The sequence below is a fragment of the Pogona vitticeps genome, chromosome 4 (genome assembly GCF_051106095.1).
Source record: "Pogona vitticeps strain Pit_001003342236 chromosome 4, PviZW2.1, whole genome shotgun sequence".
Classification (NCBI taxonomy): Eukaryota; Metazoa; Chordata; class Lepidosauria; order Squamata; family Agamidae; genus Pogona; species Pogona vitticeps.
Window position 1 is genome coordinate 143,147,683 of NC_135786.1, and position 19,708 is coordinate 143,167,390.

The following is a 19,708-nucleotide window of genomic DNA, read 5'->3' on the forward strand; positions in this document are numbered from 1 at the left end:
TTTTGATAAATGTGGAACAAGTTCTTTTTCTTGGCTGTCAGGCTAGCAATCTGCCACTAATGGCTTGTTAAATAATTTCATTCCACAGAGCTAACACAGCTTTGTGTCTCAAGGCAAGCTAAGTCAAATTGTTTGTAGTTTTCAAATTAGGGTAAGATTGCTGTGATGAACTGTGCTGGGGTCAAAAGGGGCAGGAATAAGTATTGCATCCTTAGATCTGATAGGAAGGTTTTGAGCACTCAGAGATCTCCTAAACCCTTCCCACTTGTCCCTTCTGGTATTGGCTAAGTGTGTGAACAATCTGCTGGTACATTAACCTTTCGTGAGAATCACTTTATATGAGTGGGCCTGTTGGGTGTTGCCTGTTGGGTGTTGCATGCCAAATGACATGGGAATAGAAATTATATTTTCTGAACTTTTTTTTTAATGAAGGTGAGTTGCCTTTGCTTGGAGGAAAATGTAGACAACGATCCATGTAAATTTGCACTAACATCAAGAGCAGGGGATGTTATGGAGACTTTTGTTTTGCATTCCACCAGTCCAGGAGTCCGCCAAATGTGGATCCATGAAATCAACCAAATCTTGGAAAACCAGCGTAATTTTCTAAATGGTAACATGAACTACGTTTTTATTTACTGAAGTTTCAGAGTGAAGTTTTGTTGATTAGTTGAGTGCATTGGTTAGTTGAGTCTCCATGCCTAAATTGTTCTTTCAGATTCATTGCCACTAAAATATTGTTAGAGTTGAGAACGTTATGACCTGTAAGACATTCTTGTGTATTAGAATGTTAGGCAAAGATTTGTAACCGAGGGAACTTGCTCACTGCCTGAGTGTTTCAGGAGAGGACTGTGCTGATGTTTTTTAGCAAACGTGATGCATACCAGGTGAAGAGGGATACAATATTGAACCAATTTTATGAGGTCATATTCAAATACAGTGGTGCCTTGCTAGACGATGATAATCCGTTCCACTGAAATCGCTGTTTAGCGCAATCATTGTCTAGCGAAAAGCATTTCCGCATTGGAATGCATTGAAACCTGTTTAATGCGTTCCAATGGGGAAGAATCGTCGTTGTCTAGCAAAGATCGGCCATAGGAAAGCCACTTTGCAAACCGCCAATCAGCTGTTGTGATCGCTCTCTTGTGAAGCTTAGGTCCCAAAAAAACTTGTTTGCGAGTGCGGAGGGTGTGTCAAAATCGTCGTCTAGCAAAAATAAGTTTGCGAAGCAGGGAACAAACATTGTCCAGCGAAATTCCCCCATAGGAAACACTGTTTTGCGAATCACTATAGCGATCGCAAAAAGCCAATGTCTAGCGAAAAAACGGTCATGCGGGGGAACTGTCTGTTGAGGCACCACTGTAACTGCTTTACACTGCCTTTCATTTTAATTCTAATTTCTCTCCTTTTTCTCAATGGCCGCCTCAGCCTTGACATCACCAATCGAGTACCAGAGGAACCACAGTAGTCTTGGTGGTGGTGGTGGCGGCAGCAACAACAGCAGCAGCGGCCCTGGCACCTGCACAGGGATCCCCAGCTCCAGCCGTAGCAGGCCTTCCCGGATCCCACAGCCAGTCCGACACCACTCCCCAGTCCTGGTCTCCTCTGCAGCCTCAGTCCAAGCAGAGGCAGACAAGATGTCAGGTATGTCCATTCACAATTCCTCCCTGCCTCCCCACACCACCACCCTAGAGGCTGGCCTTAATCAGACAGGCAGGCATGCTTTGAACATACAGCAGAATGGTCCAGAGAGAGAAGGAGATAAGATCCCCAAGATGAAGGTCATGGAGAGCCCTCAGAAGATGGCAGGAAATACTTGTGGTTCCGCAGACGCAGACCAGAGGGAATCTCGCATCAATTCAGAAGAGATTCGTTCCAGGAGCAACATAGGATCCCTTACTCTGGGGAAGTCAAGGCTTGGAGCCATCTCGCCAATCAACTCTCCTCCTCCTCCTCCGCTGACTTTCCCATCTCCTTTTGGCAAAGAAACTGTGACACCGAGCAGCCCGCTGCAGAAGTGCTCCTTTTGGAGCTCCATCCCAGCCTCCCCTGTCAGCCGCCCTGGCTCCTTCACTTTCCCCGGGGATAGTGACTCCCTCCAGCGCCATGTCCACCGCCATTCTTCACACAGCAAGGACACAGACCGCATGAGTACATGTTCCTCCACCAGCGAGCAATCTGTACACTCCACCCAGAGTAACGGGGTAAGAGCTGGAGTGCTTCTCTCCTGTGAGCTCTTCTAAAAACCTTCCTGTGCTCCCCTTCCCCTCCTTCTGCGCGTGGCCATCGCTCTCCATACTAACTTCTGGCTCTCCAGTGCTGCATAACTGCTCTGAAATAATAATAATCAATTGCTTCAAACTTTCTGTGCCCATCTCAGTAGAAACGTTACTTTGTGTCTGTGTGTGTATATGTGGGAGAGAGACTGGTGGTATGTATACAGACACAGAAGAATATTCTAACTTGAAATATAACTTCCACCTCTACTGAAATCTTGTTTGGAAAAAAAAAATCTACTACTCTGATTTCTACTAACTTGCTGTTGGCTCTCCCCCCTGCCCTATCTAACATGAAGGCTCAGATCTAATATGCTGTGCGCAACCACCATGGCAAAGCTCTGTTTTATGTGTCACCTGTATTTCCATTGCAGATTTGATCTTCCTCCATTCACATACAAGCACACAGTTTTTTTATCCCTGCTGATGAAGCTTTGAAGACAATAAAACAAATGAACCAGGAAGCCCACAAAAATGAATCAGCCCTCTTCCCCTGTCTCCAACATCTGGCATTCAAATAAACTTGAAGGTTCTATTTTACTGATCTTCCTATGCTGCTTTTTTTAAAAAAAGTTCCCATTGAACTGAAGCATTCTGTTGACTTGCTGTTGTATAAAATACATATGTTTCTGATCAAGAATCTTCTGCCAAGTACCTGGCTGCACACAGATAACAGACTACCATAATCAAATATAAATCTCTAAGAAGCTCTACACCAGGGCACATAGAGATGCAGTTTTTCAGCTTCCTCTGCCATCTAGTACAAAAAGGGAGAGCAGAGTTGTCGGCCGGAGACTCCAGACCTTCTTTTTAAGACTTCCTTCTGGAAATGCAGCATTCCAAGAACACCTTCAGATTTTTCAAAATTAACATTGGCCATGGGGAATGTGATGGGCACATGCCAGCTCAGGGCTTTACAATACACATCTACTTCGTCAAGGACTCTTCTACCATTAAAAAATGCTGTAGGGTTAATCCTATGTCCTCCCTTTAAGTGATCCATACACCTTCCCAGGTCCTTTCACAGCTTCTGTACAACATCGGCTGCACATCATCTGGCCTTCAGAACCTTTCTTGCAAGCATGTACTACTTGGATTTTTTTAACAATATACCACTCTTCTGACTTCTTTTTTCACTTACTCTAGCATAGCTTTAGGGTAATAAATTCTGCTTTGCATGTCTCTTGTTTCGGGCTCCTCTTAATTTTATTTGATTTGGCTTCCATGTATGTACTTAAGTCGTTTCTTTTGCTTAGGGAAATGTAAGTTTGGCAACCAAGGTAAATAAGCTGCTTCCTCCAAGGAAGGAAGGAAGGAAGGAAGGGACTGTTAAAATGTATTTGTGTGTTTCTTGGGGCATTATTCACACTTTGTAATGAAGAGAAAGTAATTCCTTTAGCTGGAGAAAATGTACCAAAGAAGCAGCTTACTTTTTTTGTGTCCAGCTTAATTGCTGCAACCATCCAAATTGTTCTCTTAAACTGGCCTGTTCATCAGGTTGCTTCATTTAATAGAGAACAGGTGGTTTGATTCTGTTTCAGATTTCAATATTCTTACTAGTTATATACTTGTCTAAAAAGGCTAATGTTTGGTTTTAATGCAAGCTTATTGAAATAATTATTGCTCTGTGCTTGCATTTGGAATAGAGATGCTATTGCTAGTAAATGCCCATTGTACTTCTATAAACTGTTTCCTTTTCCCTCCTCTTTCCCCTGCTTTACCTAATTGATTCTTCCTCAGAGTGAAAGTAGCAGCAGTAGCAATATCTCCACCATGCTGGTGACACACGATTATACGGCAGTGAAGGAGGATGAGATTAATGTCTACCAAGGAGAAGTTGTGCAAATTCTAGCCAGCAACCAACAGAACATGTTTTTGGTGTTCCGCGCCGCCACTGATCAGTGCCCCGCAGCTGAGGGCTGGATCCCCGGCTACGTCCTGGGGCACACCAGTGCAGTCACCGTTGACAACCCTGATGGAACAATGAAGTGAGTGCCTTGGATCCTTCCCCAAAATGATGATGTCTGGAAGATATCAAGTTTGCTGCTTCTTCCAGAGAAGTGGCTATGTCAGTCTGTGCTTCTCAAATGGCTAACATTATATATTAAATCTATATTTTTATAGATAGTTATAGATATATTTATAATTGAAACATACTGTACCTGTCAAATAATAAAGAGAGAATTCCAAAACTGCTTAGAGCAAATTATGCCATCCCTTTTAGCTGGGCAGGAACCTTGTTTCAAGACACATGCATACCAGGTAACATTACCTCCATTACCCTTTTCCATACTTAACTTGCCAGTGCTGCATGATATCCAGAAGGTGGTGGTGCACGTTGTAGCTTGAGTTGAGTTGAGGTTAACATGTTCAGAAGTCAGTATTTTTATTTCATTTCATTTTATTGTCTGGAAGAAAAGTATTGAAGCATACTTCTCACTGAGGGGAGAAGGTTATGCCTGGTCTATACCACTCAAGACTGATGCATATATATATTTATTCCATAAATAAGTAAATTGCCACTTAGGTGCCAGGTAAAACACTAACCATTCTTCATGATACTCATTTTCTGTTGACACATAACTTTTTTAATGGGGGAATAATCTCATTATTCCCGCAGTCTGAAATAGTTCAGGCAGACAAAGGTTTACACACCATCAAGAAGTGGGCCTAAACTAGTTGTTGATATATTCTGGTGACAGAAATGTTTTCAGTATAAAGCAGCAGTGAGAAACTTGGACAAGTCTGTGGGTGAGTTACGTCACATTAGAGCCTGCCATGGGCTGCCCACCCACCAAAACACCATGCCATCAAAATTCAGTATTGAACAGGGAAAAGACCTTTCCAGGGTTTGTGCTAAAGTGATTTCTTTATATGGTGACAGATGCAAAACTCTTTCAAACAAAGTGTTTTCTACTTGTTTCAGAGTCCTCAAAGACTCAGTGGTTTGCTACCAAAGTACAGGGAAAGCTATGGGATGCAATAGAGACCCTCAAGTCTTCCTGTAGACTTGAGGGCCTTTTTGCTTTCCAGTGTAGGCATCTTGCCCATCCCTGGTATAAAGCTTACTAGGATGACCCTGCAGTCCCATAAGTATATTTGTCTCTGATTAGTACACTCACTCTCATTAGGACTCTTCAATGTAGTGCGCCTCAAATGTTCCTACATGTTGATTTAAAATAAATTTCCAAAGCAAAATCACCCATAGGAAGTTCCAACTGATTACAGTACTGTTATGTTCTGGTTTCAGGAAGTCATCATCTTGGCACACAGCACTCCGTCTAAGGAAGAAATCTGAGAAAAAAGAAAAAGACGGCAAAAGGGAAGGCAAGTTGGAAAATGGTTACCGTAAGTCTCGAGACGGACTTGCCAATAAGGTTTCCGTGAAGGTATTTCTTCCTGATACTGTAGTTTTTTAAATCATTGTTCTGTGGGGAAATATGCCAACCTTTAACCTATAAATAACTTGCTTTTACTCCATTTTAATTTACTTGGAATCCATTTACACCAGCATTCTTTGCTATCTGCTGTTCATTCAGATATTGGTGCTAATGACCTGTTTCACTGAAAGTTTAGCATATCCATATAAACTTCAGGCTTTGTTTGTTTATTATGTGCTCTGGTTGTGTCTGTTTTATAGTGACCTTAATATGGTTTTCAAAGTATGTGAGATATTGAAGAGCTAGTTTTGCCATTACTTCTCCTTTGAGGTTCCATGGCCGAGTGGGAATTTGAACCCATATCTCTTGAGTCCTAGTCCATCAGTCTATCCACTACATCACACTGAAATGTGAGGCTACAGATTGATAATACTTTTATATCAAATAAGGGCAACCTCAGAATTTTTCAGGTTATTCCACCGCCACCACTGGCCCCTGTATCCCCTCAAAATCTGTGGCAGTGCCTTTTTGCTTGAAGCAAGATGTATAGTTAGTATTCACCTTATTTTAAAGAAGTATTGTCCTTTTTGGAGGCTTTTTAAAGCAAAATTTTGCTTTAAAATCATTTCCATCACCAAATCAAGCAGAAAAGAGCTTCAGAGACCATTGAAACATGACCATGAAACTAGAAATGGACACGACCCACCAAACTGGTGCTGGCTCAGAGGCCAGCCAAACAGATCTCCCGCAGTTCAGTACCTTGCCCCCTCCAGCAAGTGCCTATTCAGATGCAGCACCCATCTTTCAAACTGCATATTAAAAGAATGGATGCTGAAGTTGCATGAAGCAAGAGCAGTTGAGAAAAGAAGAGTAATTAGCATCTATGCCTGACTAGATAGCATCTCTTACACAGAAATGTTCACATCCCAAGTTGGTCAAGCCATCTTTAAATTACTGAATAACTCAGGAGCTAAGAAAGCCTTCATGAGTTGACAGACTCAAAATAAGATTTCATCCATTTGGACCTTTTCCAACTACATAACGATTATAGACATTGTGTGCATGGCAGAAATATCCAGCTTGATCGAAGCCCACCTTCAAGCAAGACTGGAAACTTGCTTGAAGAGATAAAGAGAATTACATACCTTTACTATTCAATGTAACATGCATATATGGCAAAGGGATCTAAATCTAGAACCTTACTCTTAAACCTTGTTTTGGAAACTCAAGAACAAAGAAGTGGCCTGCTATCAAAGTACAGTGGTGCCTCGCTTAACGATTGCCTCGCATTACGACAAATCTGCTTTATGACAATCTTTTTGCGATCGCAATTACGATCACAAAACAATGGTCTAAATGGGGGAATTTTCCTTAGCAATGATCGGTTCCCTGCTTTGGGAACCGATTTTCGCTTTACGATGATCAAAAACAGCTGATCGTCGGGTTTTCAAAATGGCCACCGGGTGCTTAAAATGGCTCCCCGCTGTGCTTAGGGACGGATTCCTCGCTATACAGGCAGTGAAAATGACCGCCGTATGGAGGATCTTCACTGGATGGTGAGTTTTTACCCCATTGGAACACATTGAACGAGTTTCAGTGCGTTTCAATGGGGTTTTTAATTTCGCTTTACGATGTTTTCACTTAACGGCGATTTTCCTGGAACGGATTATTGTCATTAAGCGAGGCACCACTGTATATTATCAGGATGTAGAATAGACAAGTAACAATTCCATGCAGCCTATATAATAATGTAACAGAATCTTTTGGTGTGAAAATCCTTTTAGCTTCAATATATCTATAAGAACTAAAGCCAACACTCTCTATATAAGCATATATTTTGGGGGATCTTTCATGTTATCGCTAAGACTCGGTTGAATGTTGTCAGAGACCAAATTTGGGCACAGCTGGTGCCTCAGGGTTCTGAATGCCCTATTATTCTTGTGGTAGATAAAATGGTAGGGACTCTCCACGAAGTTCGCCATTTTGCCTGATGTGGACCTGGAGATGAGGTCAGCTTGGTGAAAAGGCATTACAGTGGTGCCTCGCTTAACGAGTGCACCGTTTAACGATTAATCCGCATACCGATGCGGATTTTGCGATCGCTTTTGCGATCGCATTATGATGTTGCCTATGGGGAAAAATCGCTTTGCGATTTTTCCCCATAGGCAACCATTTTCCCCCATCTGACCGGCGCTCCTGCCGCTCAGCTGGGGGAAAATGTCGGCAGTGGGCTGCGGCCTCAGAAGGACCCCGAAGCCACCGCCCGACTGCCGACATTTTGCCTTCCCAGCTCTCAAAGGGCCCCCCTCCGACATTGGAGAGAACCCCTTTGAGAGCTCAGAAGGCTCTCAGCGGCGGCGGGGCAGGGTAGGGTGGGTCCGGAAGGCTTCCAGGCAAAGCACTGGAAGCCGTCCGGAACACACACACCCTGCCGCCGCCGCCGCTTGAAGTCACCCCGCGCTGCCTATCCCAGTCATGCTACCATGACTGGGATAGGCGGCGCGGGTCGGCTCCCGACGGCTGGGGCAGGGTAGGGGGGTCCGGACACCCCCCCACCTTGCCGCCGCTGCCGCTTGGATCCGCACCGCGCTGCCTATCCCAGTCATTCTAGCATGACTGGGATAGGCGGCGCGGGCCGGCTCGCCGCTTGGATCCACCTCGCGCTGCCTATCCCAGTCATGCTAGCATGACTGGGATAGGCGGCGCGGGTTGGCTCGCCGCTTGGATCCGCCTCGCGCTGCCTATCCCAATCATGCTAGCATGACTGGGATAGGCGGCGCGGGCCAGCTCCCAGCGGCTGGGGCAGGGTAGGGGGGTCCGGACACCCTCCTACCCTGCCGCCACCGCCGCCGCTTGGATCCGCCCCGCGCTCAGCCGAGCACGGGGCGGATCCAAGCCCAGGATGGGTAGAAATGCCGGCCGGCTCTTGCGAAAGAGGGAGGTGGAGGTCCCCGCTCTCCGTCGCAAGAGCCGCCGGCGTTTCTACCCAGCTGGGCAGCGGGCTCTTGCAGAGGAGGGAGGTGGCTCCCTCCTTTCAAGAGCCCACCTCCCAGCTGGGTAGAAAGGCTCTTGCGAAGGAGAGCAGGGACCTCCACTTCCCTCCTTCGCAAGAGCCGGCCGGCGTTTCTACCCAGCTGGGCAGCGGGCTCTTGCAGAGGAGGGAGGTGGCTCCCTCCTTTCAAGAGCCCACCTCCCAGCTGGGTAGAAAGGCTCTTGCGAAGGAGAGCAGGGACCTCCACTTCCCTCCTTCGCAAGAGCCGGCCGGCGTTTCTACCCAGCTGGGTAGCGGGCTCTTGCAGAGGAGGGAGGTGGCTCCCTCCTTGCAAGAGCCCGCCTCCCAGCTGATCGGCGGTTCCAAAATTGCCACCAGTTTCGCGCCCCGCTTACTGAGGGCGCGAAAATGGCAGCGGTATGGAGGAACTTCGCTAAACGGTGAGTACGGAAGCCAATGTCTTTTTGCTTTCCGTTTAACGAAGTTTTCACATAGCGAAGGTTAATCCGGAACGGATTAACCTCGCTATGCGAGGCACCACTTTATATAAATTTATCAGGATCATGCAGCATAAGTCAATGACAGGAGTTGAGAGAGATTTCTCAATGTCATTGTTTAAAATTTTATCCTTGAGAAAAGCCTGGTACATGCTAATTCTTTTCTCTTTTCAGCTTCTCAACCCCAACTACATTTATGATGGTAAGTTAAAATTATGTTCACCTTTGCATGGTCATGAAAAAATACTGTTCAACAGTAAATGAACAATTTTTGTCTATAATGCTTTAAAAATGTACTTAATCAATTTTAGTAAGTTATTAAAGGATACTATCTATATCATTACAAGCTGTAGGGACCAACAGGCACAAATGCTCTTTAGTTCTTATATTCTGTGCCATAGTTACCGTATTTTTTGCTCCATAAGACGCACCTCTCCATAAGACGCACCACATTTTTAGGAGAAGAAAACAGGAAAAAAATAATCTGTTTTCTTCTCCTAAAAATTTGGTGAGCCTTATGGAGAGGTCCATCTTATGGAACACACCCTAGGACCCTTTGGAGGCTCAGCCAGCCCCCTCCCAGAGGCCAGAGGGGGCGAAATCGCCACCTTCAGGGACTCCTCTGAAGCTTCCCAAGCCTCAAAAGAGTCCCAGAAGGTGGCAATTTCGCCCGCACTGGCCCCGTGAGTGGGTGGGGGAGCGTCACAAGGGTCCGAGTGAGTCTTCCAGGACCCTTGCGACGCTCCCCCACCCCCCCACCCCCACGGGGCCAGCGGGGTCAAAATCGTGACCTTCCAGGACCTTTTGCGAGGCTTGAAAGCCTCACAAAAGATCCTGGAAGGTCACGATTTTGACCCCGTGGGGGTGGGGTAGTGTCACAAGAGTCCTGGAAGGTTCACTCATACCCTTGGGAGGCTCCCGCCACGGGGTCAGTGGGGGCGAAATCGCCACCTTCACTCCATAAGACACACAGACTTTCCCCCTCACTTTTTTTGGAGGGGAATGTGTCTTATGGAGCAAAAAATACGGTATATAGAGCTAATTGGCTGTCCAGATATTTTAGACTTGACTCTCAAGAACTCCGATCAGGATGCCTAAGGGATTGTAGGTGTTAAATTCTTTTGGGTGGCCAAAAGATCCCCAACATTGTTCTTGAATCATCAATGTTAATAGTGGAGCACAACTGGTTGATGTCAGAGATTGAGAGCTGTTCCTCAGTGTAATTGTTTCTTGATCTTGAGAAAAATCTTGTAAATGCTAATGTTTATTCTTATTTGGTCTTTTTACTAAATAAGGGATGTCTGTAGAATTCAGGTTGTGTTAGATGAGTCAGCTGATCTAGCTAATAACATTTCAGTTAAGAAGCAATGATCAGATTTTTCAGGGATTTACTATTTCTCCAATATCCTCCTATACCTCCTTGATGTAGTCTGAGAAACATTGTGATACAGGCAGCTAGTAGTGGTTGTATTTGAGAAGTACCATTGTGGTGCATTTCTCATATTTTATGGACTTCTGCTTAAGCCATGAAGGACTAGAATGTATGTGTGTTGGGCAAAATCATGAGGTGCTAATGTGGAAGGTACTCATCAAATGCAGGTGGGAATTCTGTGCTTGGAATTCTCCCTCACAGAACTTGTGCAACCAAAAAACTGACACTGCTTTAGTGAGGTTCCGATCCTGTCCCCCAATGGCTATGCTGTAGCCCTACATCTTTAATGTAAATAATATTAATAGTTTTATTACATGAAGGTGGTGTCTGTGTTCCCCATCTTGCTTTGCTGAATTTCTGCTTACCAAGAGCTTTTAAGATGTGGGAATGTACCTTTGCCACTTCCAGCCCAAAGTGGTTCAGTCCATTCTAACAACTCAAGATTCTAACACTTTGTTCTTCTTCCTATGCCTTATTTTCTTCCTCTTAGTAAAATTTAAAACGTGACTTAAGCAAGGTTCTGCTGTATATCCCGTTGAGATTTTACTCCCCTAAAGCAAGTTTAATTTCCCACAGCTAAAAGTGATTAGAAGTTTAAATGACCACAGAATCTCCCAGGGCATGTACTTTCCTCTTCCTACCCTGACAAGTGCAGCAGAGCCAGTATAGAAGATTATGCTAACCAAAGACTCAATCCTAATCTCTTCCTGGAGAGAATTCTGGAGTGTGTGGCCACACAGAGGTCCATGCTCAAATGGACCCTGGGGTATATGCTGTTCCTTGTAAATTGTGTCTCAGTTGCATGCATTTAGAGTCATAAACAAAAGACAGAATTTAACCTCTTGATGTTTATTCCTTTTCTTTCAGTTCCCCCAGAATTTATAATACCATTAAGTGGGATAACATGCGAGATAGGAGAGACTGTCATTCTTAAGTGCAAAGTCTGTGGTCGTCCCAAAGCTTCCATAACTTGGAAAGGTCCTGATCATAACACACTGAGCAATGACAGTCACTACAGCATCTCGTACAGGTACTGTGGTTACTCTGGGCTGTTTGTATAATACTGCAATAGGTGGGGCAGGGGATAAAAGAGCTGGCAAATTAGCAGTAAAAAAAGTAAAAACAAAACCTCTGGAAGAACTAGGGATTTACTGCCATCATTATCCAAACAAACACACACCACATATTCACACATTTTCATTAAGTCCAAAGGTGTTTCTTAATATTCTGCATTTTGATTTCTAATTTATTGTTGCTTTGTAAATGCCAGTGGTTCCCAATCTTGTGTTCCCAGATGTTCTCAGATTAAAACTCCCAGAAGCTTTCATCAATAGCTGCACTGGCCAGGATTTCTGTAAGTTGTAGTCTAAGAACATCGGGGGACCAAAGATTGAGAACCACTGGCACAGACCTATTGTATCAGTGGGAATTCAGTGAGTCAACTCCTTCAAAAATTCCATTGATTCCAATGGGCCTATTCAAATTGTGACTACAGTGAGCAACAGAATGCAGCATCAGTTTGTCTTTAATTGTAAGTCACAACTAGAGTAGATCCACTTGAATCCATAAAACTTATGGAAGAGTTGTCTCACCAAATCTCCACTGATTCAATGGGCCTATTCTAGTGCAAATTACTACATTAAGTAAGAGGATAGCCATTGTCTAAGATATATAATAGCATACAAACAAAAACAGTGGCCAGAATCCTGTTGGGGATTTATGCTGGCATATTGTATTTGCAAAAACTGCAGCAGTGAATCATCACTAATAAGTTACATGCCATGTTGTACAACTGGCATGCAACCAGGAATGTGAGCCACAACCCATTAATCAGTAACAATTCACTGCATTGATTTACGCATTTATACTTACACTGGTGTAAGATCCCAATAGGATTCTGGCCAGGAAATAAGAATGAGTCACATAATAGTTAAGTTAAAGGACTGCATGTTATAATGACAACAGTGAGCCTTTCACATAGAAAATGCTTTGTTCTGTTCACTTTATCATCTGCAAAGGAAAGAGCTCTAACACAGTAAAACATGAAGGCTGAGAATATTTTAAGAAAAGAGAGAGTGAGAGCAGCTTGGATATCTACATCTTGTATGCTTACAGTTTGATATTTTGCAGTGATTTAGGAGAATCCTCTCTGAAAATCGTTGGTGTGACCACAGAAGATGATGGTATATATACCTGTATAGCTGCAAATGACATGGGTTCAGTTTCCTCTTCAGCCAGTCTGCGAGTTTTAGGTGAGTGTATATCTGTGGTGAGAGGTAAAATACTTTACCTCTCATAAAGTAATACTTATTACGAGCTCAACGTTTGTTGTTTTCCTCCTCCTTTCAGGTCCTGGAAGTGATGGGATCATAGTCACCTGGAAAGATAACTTTGATTCCCTGTACAGTGAAGTGGCTGAGCTTGGCAGGTATGATTCAACCTCCAGATACAACTGTGAATGCTGATACTGTATGTTTATAGAGAGATGGGCTATATACTGATGTACATAGAGCTGTGTGTACATAGCATTCATGGACATTATCAAGCAGAAATCAGACATGATATATTTGTGTATGTCTTCCAGACAGAAAACCCTTGATTTCTAAATGGCATCTCAGAAAGTAACAACCAAGCCCAGATGAGTTACTGTTGACACCAGTTACTATAACACATGACTTAATTAGTATTACTTTGTTGTAAGAAACAGGACTGTTTTATTCCCTGTCAGATGGTGTAGGGTTTTCTAACAGTTCAGGACTAGGCTTGAACCTGTTATGTCCTTAGCTTGCTTGCTCTCTGTCTCTCTGTGGTCCTTTGCATATCAAACTGAGCTGTCCTTTTCATCTTCTGTTTTCCAGGGGCAGGTTTTCTGTCATTAAAAGATGTGACCAAAAGGGCACCAAGCGAGAAGTAGCTGCTAAGTTTATAAATAAGAAACTAATGAAACGAGATCAGGTCACCCATGAACTTGGAATTATGCAGAATCTCCAGCACCCTCAGCTCGTCAGCCTTTTGGATACTTTTGAGACTTCCACCAGTTACATCTTGGTGTTAGAGATGTGTGTGGTTTCTTAAATATTTAAACTAAATACTTTGCTCCTTTGTGATGTCACCTTGTACTTTGCTAGGTCAGCTGGAGATGTCTGAGATATTTTAGATGATGCCTGATGGTCCCAAAGTGAAGGTTCTAGAAAGTATCAGATCAGATCCATGTTCTGGAAGCCTGTACTTCTGCTTGAATAGTGAGATTCCCTATGAGGTCTATATATTGAGGGCAGGAGATACTCAGGAGTGCTACCATTCTAAAAATTGCACAAATTTACACAGTTGCTGGACTTTTCAGCAGTAGTCAAATAAAGTTTATGGCTTTGTAGGCTTAAGCAGTTTACCATCCCTAATTTAAGGAAAGCCAATATTTGGAATTTTCAGTATTTCCTTACATAACACATGGAGCATATATGACTCCAGTATATACATTAAGATCCAGAAAGAGGATATGTGTAGTATTGTTAGAATGGCCATGAAAGACAGATGCAACAGTTGCACAAGGACCATTAAAGACTGATTTGTGCTCAGTACTAGAGCAGGTGCCAGAGGCAGCGGCCAGAGTGAGCAGGGCTGGGAAGCTGGGATGCTGCCTTTGAGGTGGTGCCCAGCAGAGGAAGAAGGGCTGGGAACCACTGAACAGCTGTTCGTCCAAAGGATAAACCACCAAATTGGCATTTTGTGCCCGTCGCTACTCAGCACTCAGTTATAGCCATTATCTTCAACATCCGCAATGGAGAAGAAGACCTTTCTCATTTCGGTCAGTGGTCAGAGACACCGTGATTAACTGCAAGGTTGCAAACTCTGATCAAGTGCAGCTTCCTGGCTTGTTCTTCCACCCTTGCAAAGGGATGAATGAAGCAAGAGGAAAGAGGTCAGATGGGGTGGCCAAAGCTCACACATACCCAGTTTTATTAAGCTAGGCTTCAGTTATCTAAACCAGGACAATCTGTTCCTGCTGTTCTTTTCTACATGTTCAATTTATAAATGTAATTGAACATAAAGTACACAACACACACCCTTAGAATGCATCTATGTTAGGTCAAAATGCTCAGAACAAAAGACAGTCAGGATAGGCTCAGTTGTGCTTAGTTTTGTCAGGGGGGGTGTTATTTATTTATTACTTTTTTCTTAACAAATGCAAACTGTGTGTGGTTAACTAATACAGCTGAAAAATTTCCTTGGGCTGAAAGTCAGATTTCTGCACTTACAATTCTTTGTCAGTATAAAAAAAATATCACCACAGAGCAATTATGGGAAGTTCTTGCTTCAAGGCCAGATACGTAGATTTTTTTTTTTAAAAAAAAAATCATTCTCACTCCCATCATGACCAATGGTCAGATCTGTCACCATCATATAGCAAGACAGAATGCCTTGGCAGTATCTTCAGGTGGCACCATGAGGGGAAAGAGGTAAAAGCTGGAGTTGGTATGTAGATGTTCCAAGAAGATTCTCTAAATTATTGGTACCATTAGCCAGAGTGGATGAAGGCACTGCTTGATCATCATTCCAGGCAGCAAGGTGTCTTGGATCACTACTTCTAGTAGTCAGTATTCTGGAACAACTGGCCCTAACACGTTAAAGACGAGTAAGTGGCATAGATTCCCAGTTTGGTGTAATGGATAGAGTGACGGACCAGGACTCTGGAGAGCAGCGTTCAAACCCCCACTTGGTCGTGGAAACTCGCTGGGGGAGTAGAACTGGTAAAACCACTCTTCAAATATCTCACTGACATTGAAAGCCTGATTAGGGTTGCTGTAAGTCAGTTCCGACTTGACGGCAAAGAACACACAAACAAGCAATGTAGAAGTTTAGACTGATCAGAGAAAGAGATCTGCCCCATCAGATGTTACTCTCATACAGAGAGTGTCATTCAAACAATGCGGAGGGGACATTCACTTACCCATATCACAGCATCAGGCATGTCTACCCATAAACCAGCATGGCCTAGCTTCCCATCATATTGCACTGCCCTCACATGAGTAACGTGAAGGGAATCAACCATGCCATGGCTTTGGGTGGTAAATAAATACAGGTGATAAACCTGCTTTATTAGCAATCAAATTAGAAAGGCATTATACTTTTTAAACTGTGTACATTCTTTTCCCATCTCTTTGAAATGGGGCCATTTTGATTTATGTTCAACATTACACATTTATTTTCATAGGGCCAATCAGGGTCGCCTTCTGGACTACATCGTGCAGTGGGAAAACCTCACTGAAGGAAAGATCAAGCTGTACCTGGGAGAGATTCTGGAAGCTGTACAGTATCTTCATAATTGCAGAATAGTGCACTTGGACCTAAAGGTGAACTGGATAACCATTTCTTCTCCCCCAGATATATTCAGTACTAGTCCCTTTGCTGCAGAGCCTTTGCTTCAGAGAATTTACAGAGCTTCAGTTGCCAGATGAATTCTTTTTGTGCTTGGAAATGGGAAGTGTACTGGAATATTTCTCAGGAAACATGAGATATCCAAAGCATACATTTGTCTGCAGGCACAAAGATTTAAGGTTGTCTTTGCACTCACCTGTTCATACAAAATGTTGACTCTTTTTGTCATAACCTAAGGCTTAAACTACATGAACTTACTTTTTATGCAGGTAATAAATGAGGTTGTACAGAGGGGATCCAGATTAAAAGTTTTCTGTTTTCCAGTATTTGTTCACAGAACTTTGAATGCCAGCGCCAGTCTAGGTGTGAAAAGGGAATTCTGGGACAGGAACTTGTGAGATTTTTTCTTGTCCAAAATGCAGCCAGATGGGGGGCAGAGATCCACATTTGGGGTATTCACAGGCTTAATCTTTAGCCTTTGTCTTGATTTCCTAGTGCGAATTCACCCATCCCAAATCAAATATTAGTTTCATAGTTTGTGGGGGAGTGGGAGTATACAGGCTCTTGTATAGCACTTTTTTGTTCCGCAGCATGGTGGCAAGAACACGAGGAACATTGTGGGTTCTTCTGCATGTCTTAATATCTTCAGGAGGAGCAATTTTGATAAGATACATGCCTATGGGAGTGTGAGAATTCCCTCCCACTCATCTCTCACATCACCTATTAAACTTTGTTATCTTGCACTCTGTGTTAAAATGTAGTGTGACATTCTTTAAAGGTTGACAGACGCCCATTCAGGCATTACCAAAGCTGATGTCGTGAACCTGCATAGTCATGGAAAATCTGGGTTCTTGCTTTAAACTTGCTCTCCTCTTCAGTCTTGCAGTGTGAAGGATGAATTACGTATGGGGCAGGGCTAGACACTTCTCTCCATGCATGTTCACAGCACTGGTTTTAATAATGCCTGCATAGTTTTCCACAGATTTTTCCAAGTTAATAATTTCAAAATTGTCATGAGGGGAAAATGCTGGTTCTGACCTTTTGGGGGGCTTACTTGTGATATGGCTGTGAAACTGTCCTTCCTCCATGTTTTGCAGCCTGAAAACATTCTGGTGGATAAGAGCTTGGCCAAAGCGACAATCAAACTAGCTGACTTTGGAGACGCAGTCCAGCTCAACACCACCTACTACATCCACCAGTTACTTGGGAACCCAGAGTTTGCAGCCCCTGAAATTATCCTTGGAAATCCCGTCTCCCTGACCTCAGATGTGTGGAGCATTGGAGTGCTCACATATGTCCTCCTTAGTGGTGTGTCTCCTTTCCTGGATGAAAGTGTAGAGGAAACCTGCCTGAACATTTGTCGCTTAGACTTTAGCTTCCCAGATGACTACTTCAAAGGAGTAAGCCAGAAGGCCAAAGATTTTGTATGTTTCCTACTGCAGGATGACCCAGCCAAGCGTCCTTCTGCTGCACTGGCTCTCCAGGAGCAATGGCTGCAGCCAGGCAGTGCCAAAAGTGCTGACAGCATTGACATAGCCAGACTGACTTCATTCATTGAGCGGCGAAAACACCAGAACGATGTTCGACCCATTCGTAGCATTAAAAACTTCTTACAGAGCAGGCTCTTGCCAAAAGTTTAACTTATCTTTGATGTTCTCTCTCATTCTCTTTCACCTGTCAGTTAAATTGAGGATGAAGCTCTCCTGCCAATCAGCTGCTGACTTGAAATTGGGGTGAAGAAATAAAAAACCAATCAGCTGCTAGCGTGTTCATCGTGTGAAAATGCATTCCAAGTAAAATCTACGCACGGTTGTACTTGGGACTAGCAGTGCAAAACTTTGTTGGGGTGGAGGACTACAGCATTGTACTCTGAAAAAGTCAATGAAGAACTTTACACTTACTACAGTATTTTATTCAGGTTTCTGCAAAAAAAAAGAATCTTTTTTTAAAATGTCAAACACAAAATTGAAATTTTGCAAACAATCGTAACTAACATTTTGAAGATTTTAGACAAAAGAAATATGCCTATGTTCAAAGCACTGGTATTAAGGGACAAGATACAGACACTGACACTTAAAAGATGCCAGAACAAAATGGCTCCCCGCCGAGATGGTGTCCATTTTGGGCCATCTGATTTTTATTTTATTTTATTTTATTTTTTGAACTTGGACATAGAGCTTTCCAGTTGCCTCGCCTGTGTGTATCTTGCATAGCAGTGCACTGAGATCAGACTCTGCTTATAAGTGCATCAACCTCAAGATTTTTGCATACAAATAGAATGAACCATTTTGCTCTGATAAAATGTAGGCCTTACTTGTAAATAGACTGTTACCTGCCTTCAGTCTGTGTCTCTTTGATTCCCCCCCTTCCATTCCCCCTTACTTCCTCCTAAATGGTGGTATTCCACTGTGCGGGTCTTCAGTTCAGGTCAGGCTTGGTTTTGACCTATCAGAAAAGAACTCTAGGGTTTGGTATCCAATAGGCCAACCTTATTGTCAAGCAGTATACAGCAGAAGAAAATACTGTAAATGCACTCACTTTGGGATTTTTTTTTTAAATTTCATATCATGTGCAATGTTGTGGCTTTAACATTTTATGCAACTATTTATGAGGACCTCTGTTGTAACTGTAATAAATATATAGAAAAAAGCACATTCATAGTATGGTGAGCTTTATGGTTTGTGTTTGGAATTTCCTAGGATGGGTTTGGGGAGGAAGAGTGTTTATTACTGTGTCATTGAAGTAGTTGAATTTGAGCCTTAGCTTAGAACTTTGTTCAGAAGTGAAGCTGGTTTTTAAAAGATTGTAAAATTACTTTCATCTCCTGAAACGCAAACTGGATTAGAAAATGGGGTAATATTTTAAAATAAGTTTGTTTTGTTTTGCTTGTTGTTTGGATGCCAAAGTATTATTCCCCCCCACCCCAAAAATGCCCCGAGTTTTTACATTGTAGAATTACTTGTCCTTTGCTTTCTGTAAAATAATTGGATGAATCCTGTGCTCTTTGAAGAAGAAACCATCAAGCTTATTAGAGGTTGCAAAGAAGACCAAAACTTGACATAAGAGAACTGTCTCTTTTTAATAAGTGTTTTTAGGGCATAGTTACTATGTAGAATATTAACACATTGATTGTTGTCCATGCATTGGCAAAGTTGGCATGGATATTCAGTCATCCATGTTTCTCCTTTTGTGTCATGCCCATTCAAACGAGCTAAGCCTGCCTCCCAAACAAAGTAAGATATGGCAGTTCATTTTCAGCTTCTGTTGTAATCTATTTATTTTTAATTTTTGTTTTTTTGTAAAGTTGTACAGAAACTTTCTAAATAAGATTTAAAATCAAAACTGGATGGATGTGTCTTCATACCAACCATGACTCTTTTTTTGCTTGTGAATTATAATTTCATTTCATTTAGTTGATGTTTCACTTTATTTTGCATGTATATTTCTTTGTACAGTGATGTGTGTTTACACAGTATGATGTGATGTAAATATTTTATTTTGCCATCAATTATTTTAAAAAAATTAAACGTATTTAACAGATGTGCCTGATTTATTTTTTTAATTGGAGGACTTGCGAGTACATCTGATATTGGTTTACTAGTTTCCTGTATTTTAGAAAACATAGCTAGTAGTATGTTCAGTTTTAAAGCAAAATGAAATTCTTCCTTACCTTCATTATAGACTTTTGCCAAATAAAGGCAAATACTTCCTTTTTGCCTGTTTCATTTGCTTCCTATTAGTACCTGCTGCTTGCTGTA

General features: G+C 42.7%; 1 protein-coding gene across 5 annotated transcripts in view; it reads left to right on the forward strand.

The window, feature by feature from the left end:
• The window catches only part of TRIO (trio Rho guanine nucleotide exchange factor), a 269,555-nt gene extending 250,065 nt beyond the window's left edge, over positions 1 to 19,490 (forward strand). For 4 of the 5 annotated variants that reach the window (XM_020781274.3, XM_072998502.2, XM_072998501.2 and 1 more), the window contains exons 47-57: positions 433 to 610; positions 1,426 to 2,201; positions 4,014 to 4,261; positions 5,524 to 5,662; positions 9,317 to 9,344; positions 11,442 to 11,604; positions 12,705 to 12,826; positions 12,924 to 13,002; positions 13,433 to 13,633; positions 15,787 to 15,925; positions 17,048 to 19,490. In XM_020781274.3, coding sequence (XP_020636933.3) covers positions 433 to 610; positions 1,426 to 2,201; positions 4,014 to 4,261; positions 5,524 to 5,662; positions 9,317 to 9,344; positions 11,442 to 11,604; positions 12,705 to 12,826; positions 12,924 to 13,002; positions 13,433 to 13,633; positions 15,787 to 15,925; positions 17,048 to 17,590 — 2,616 coding nt within the window. In that variant the 3' untranslated portion in view covers positions 17,591 to 19,490. Of the gene's footprint in view, positions 1 to 432; positions 611 to 1,425; positions 2,202 to 2,647; positions 2,771 to 4,013; positions 4,262 to 5,523; positions 5,663 to 9,316; positions 9,345 to 11,441; positions 11,605 to 12,704; positions 12,827 to 12,923; positions 13,003 to 13,432; positions 13,634 to 15,786; positions 15,926 to 17,047 lie in introns of those variants that run through there. The other variant, XM_020781278.3, reaches the window with a different exon arrangement.
• Positions 19,491 to 19,708: the final 218 nt, after the last annotated feature.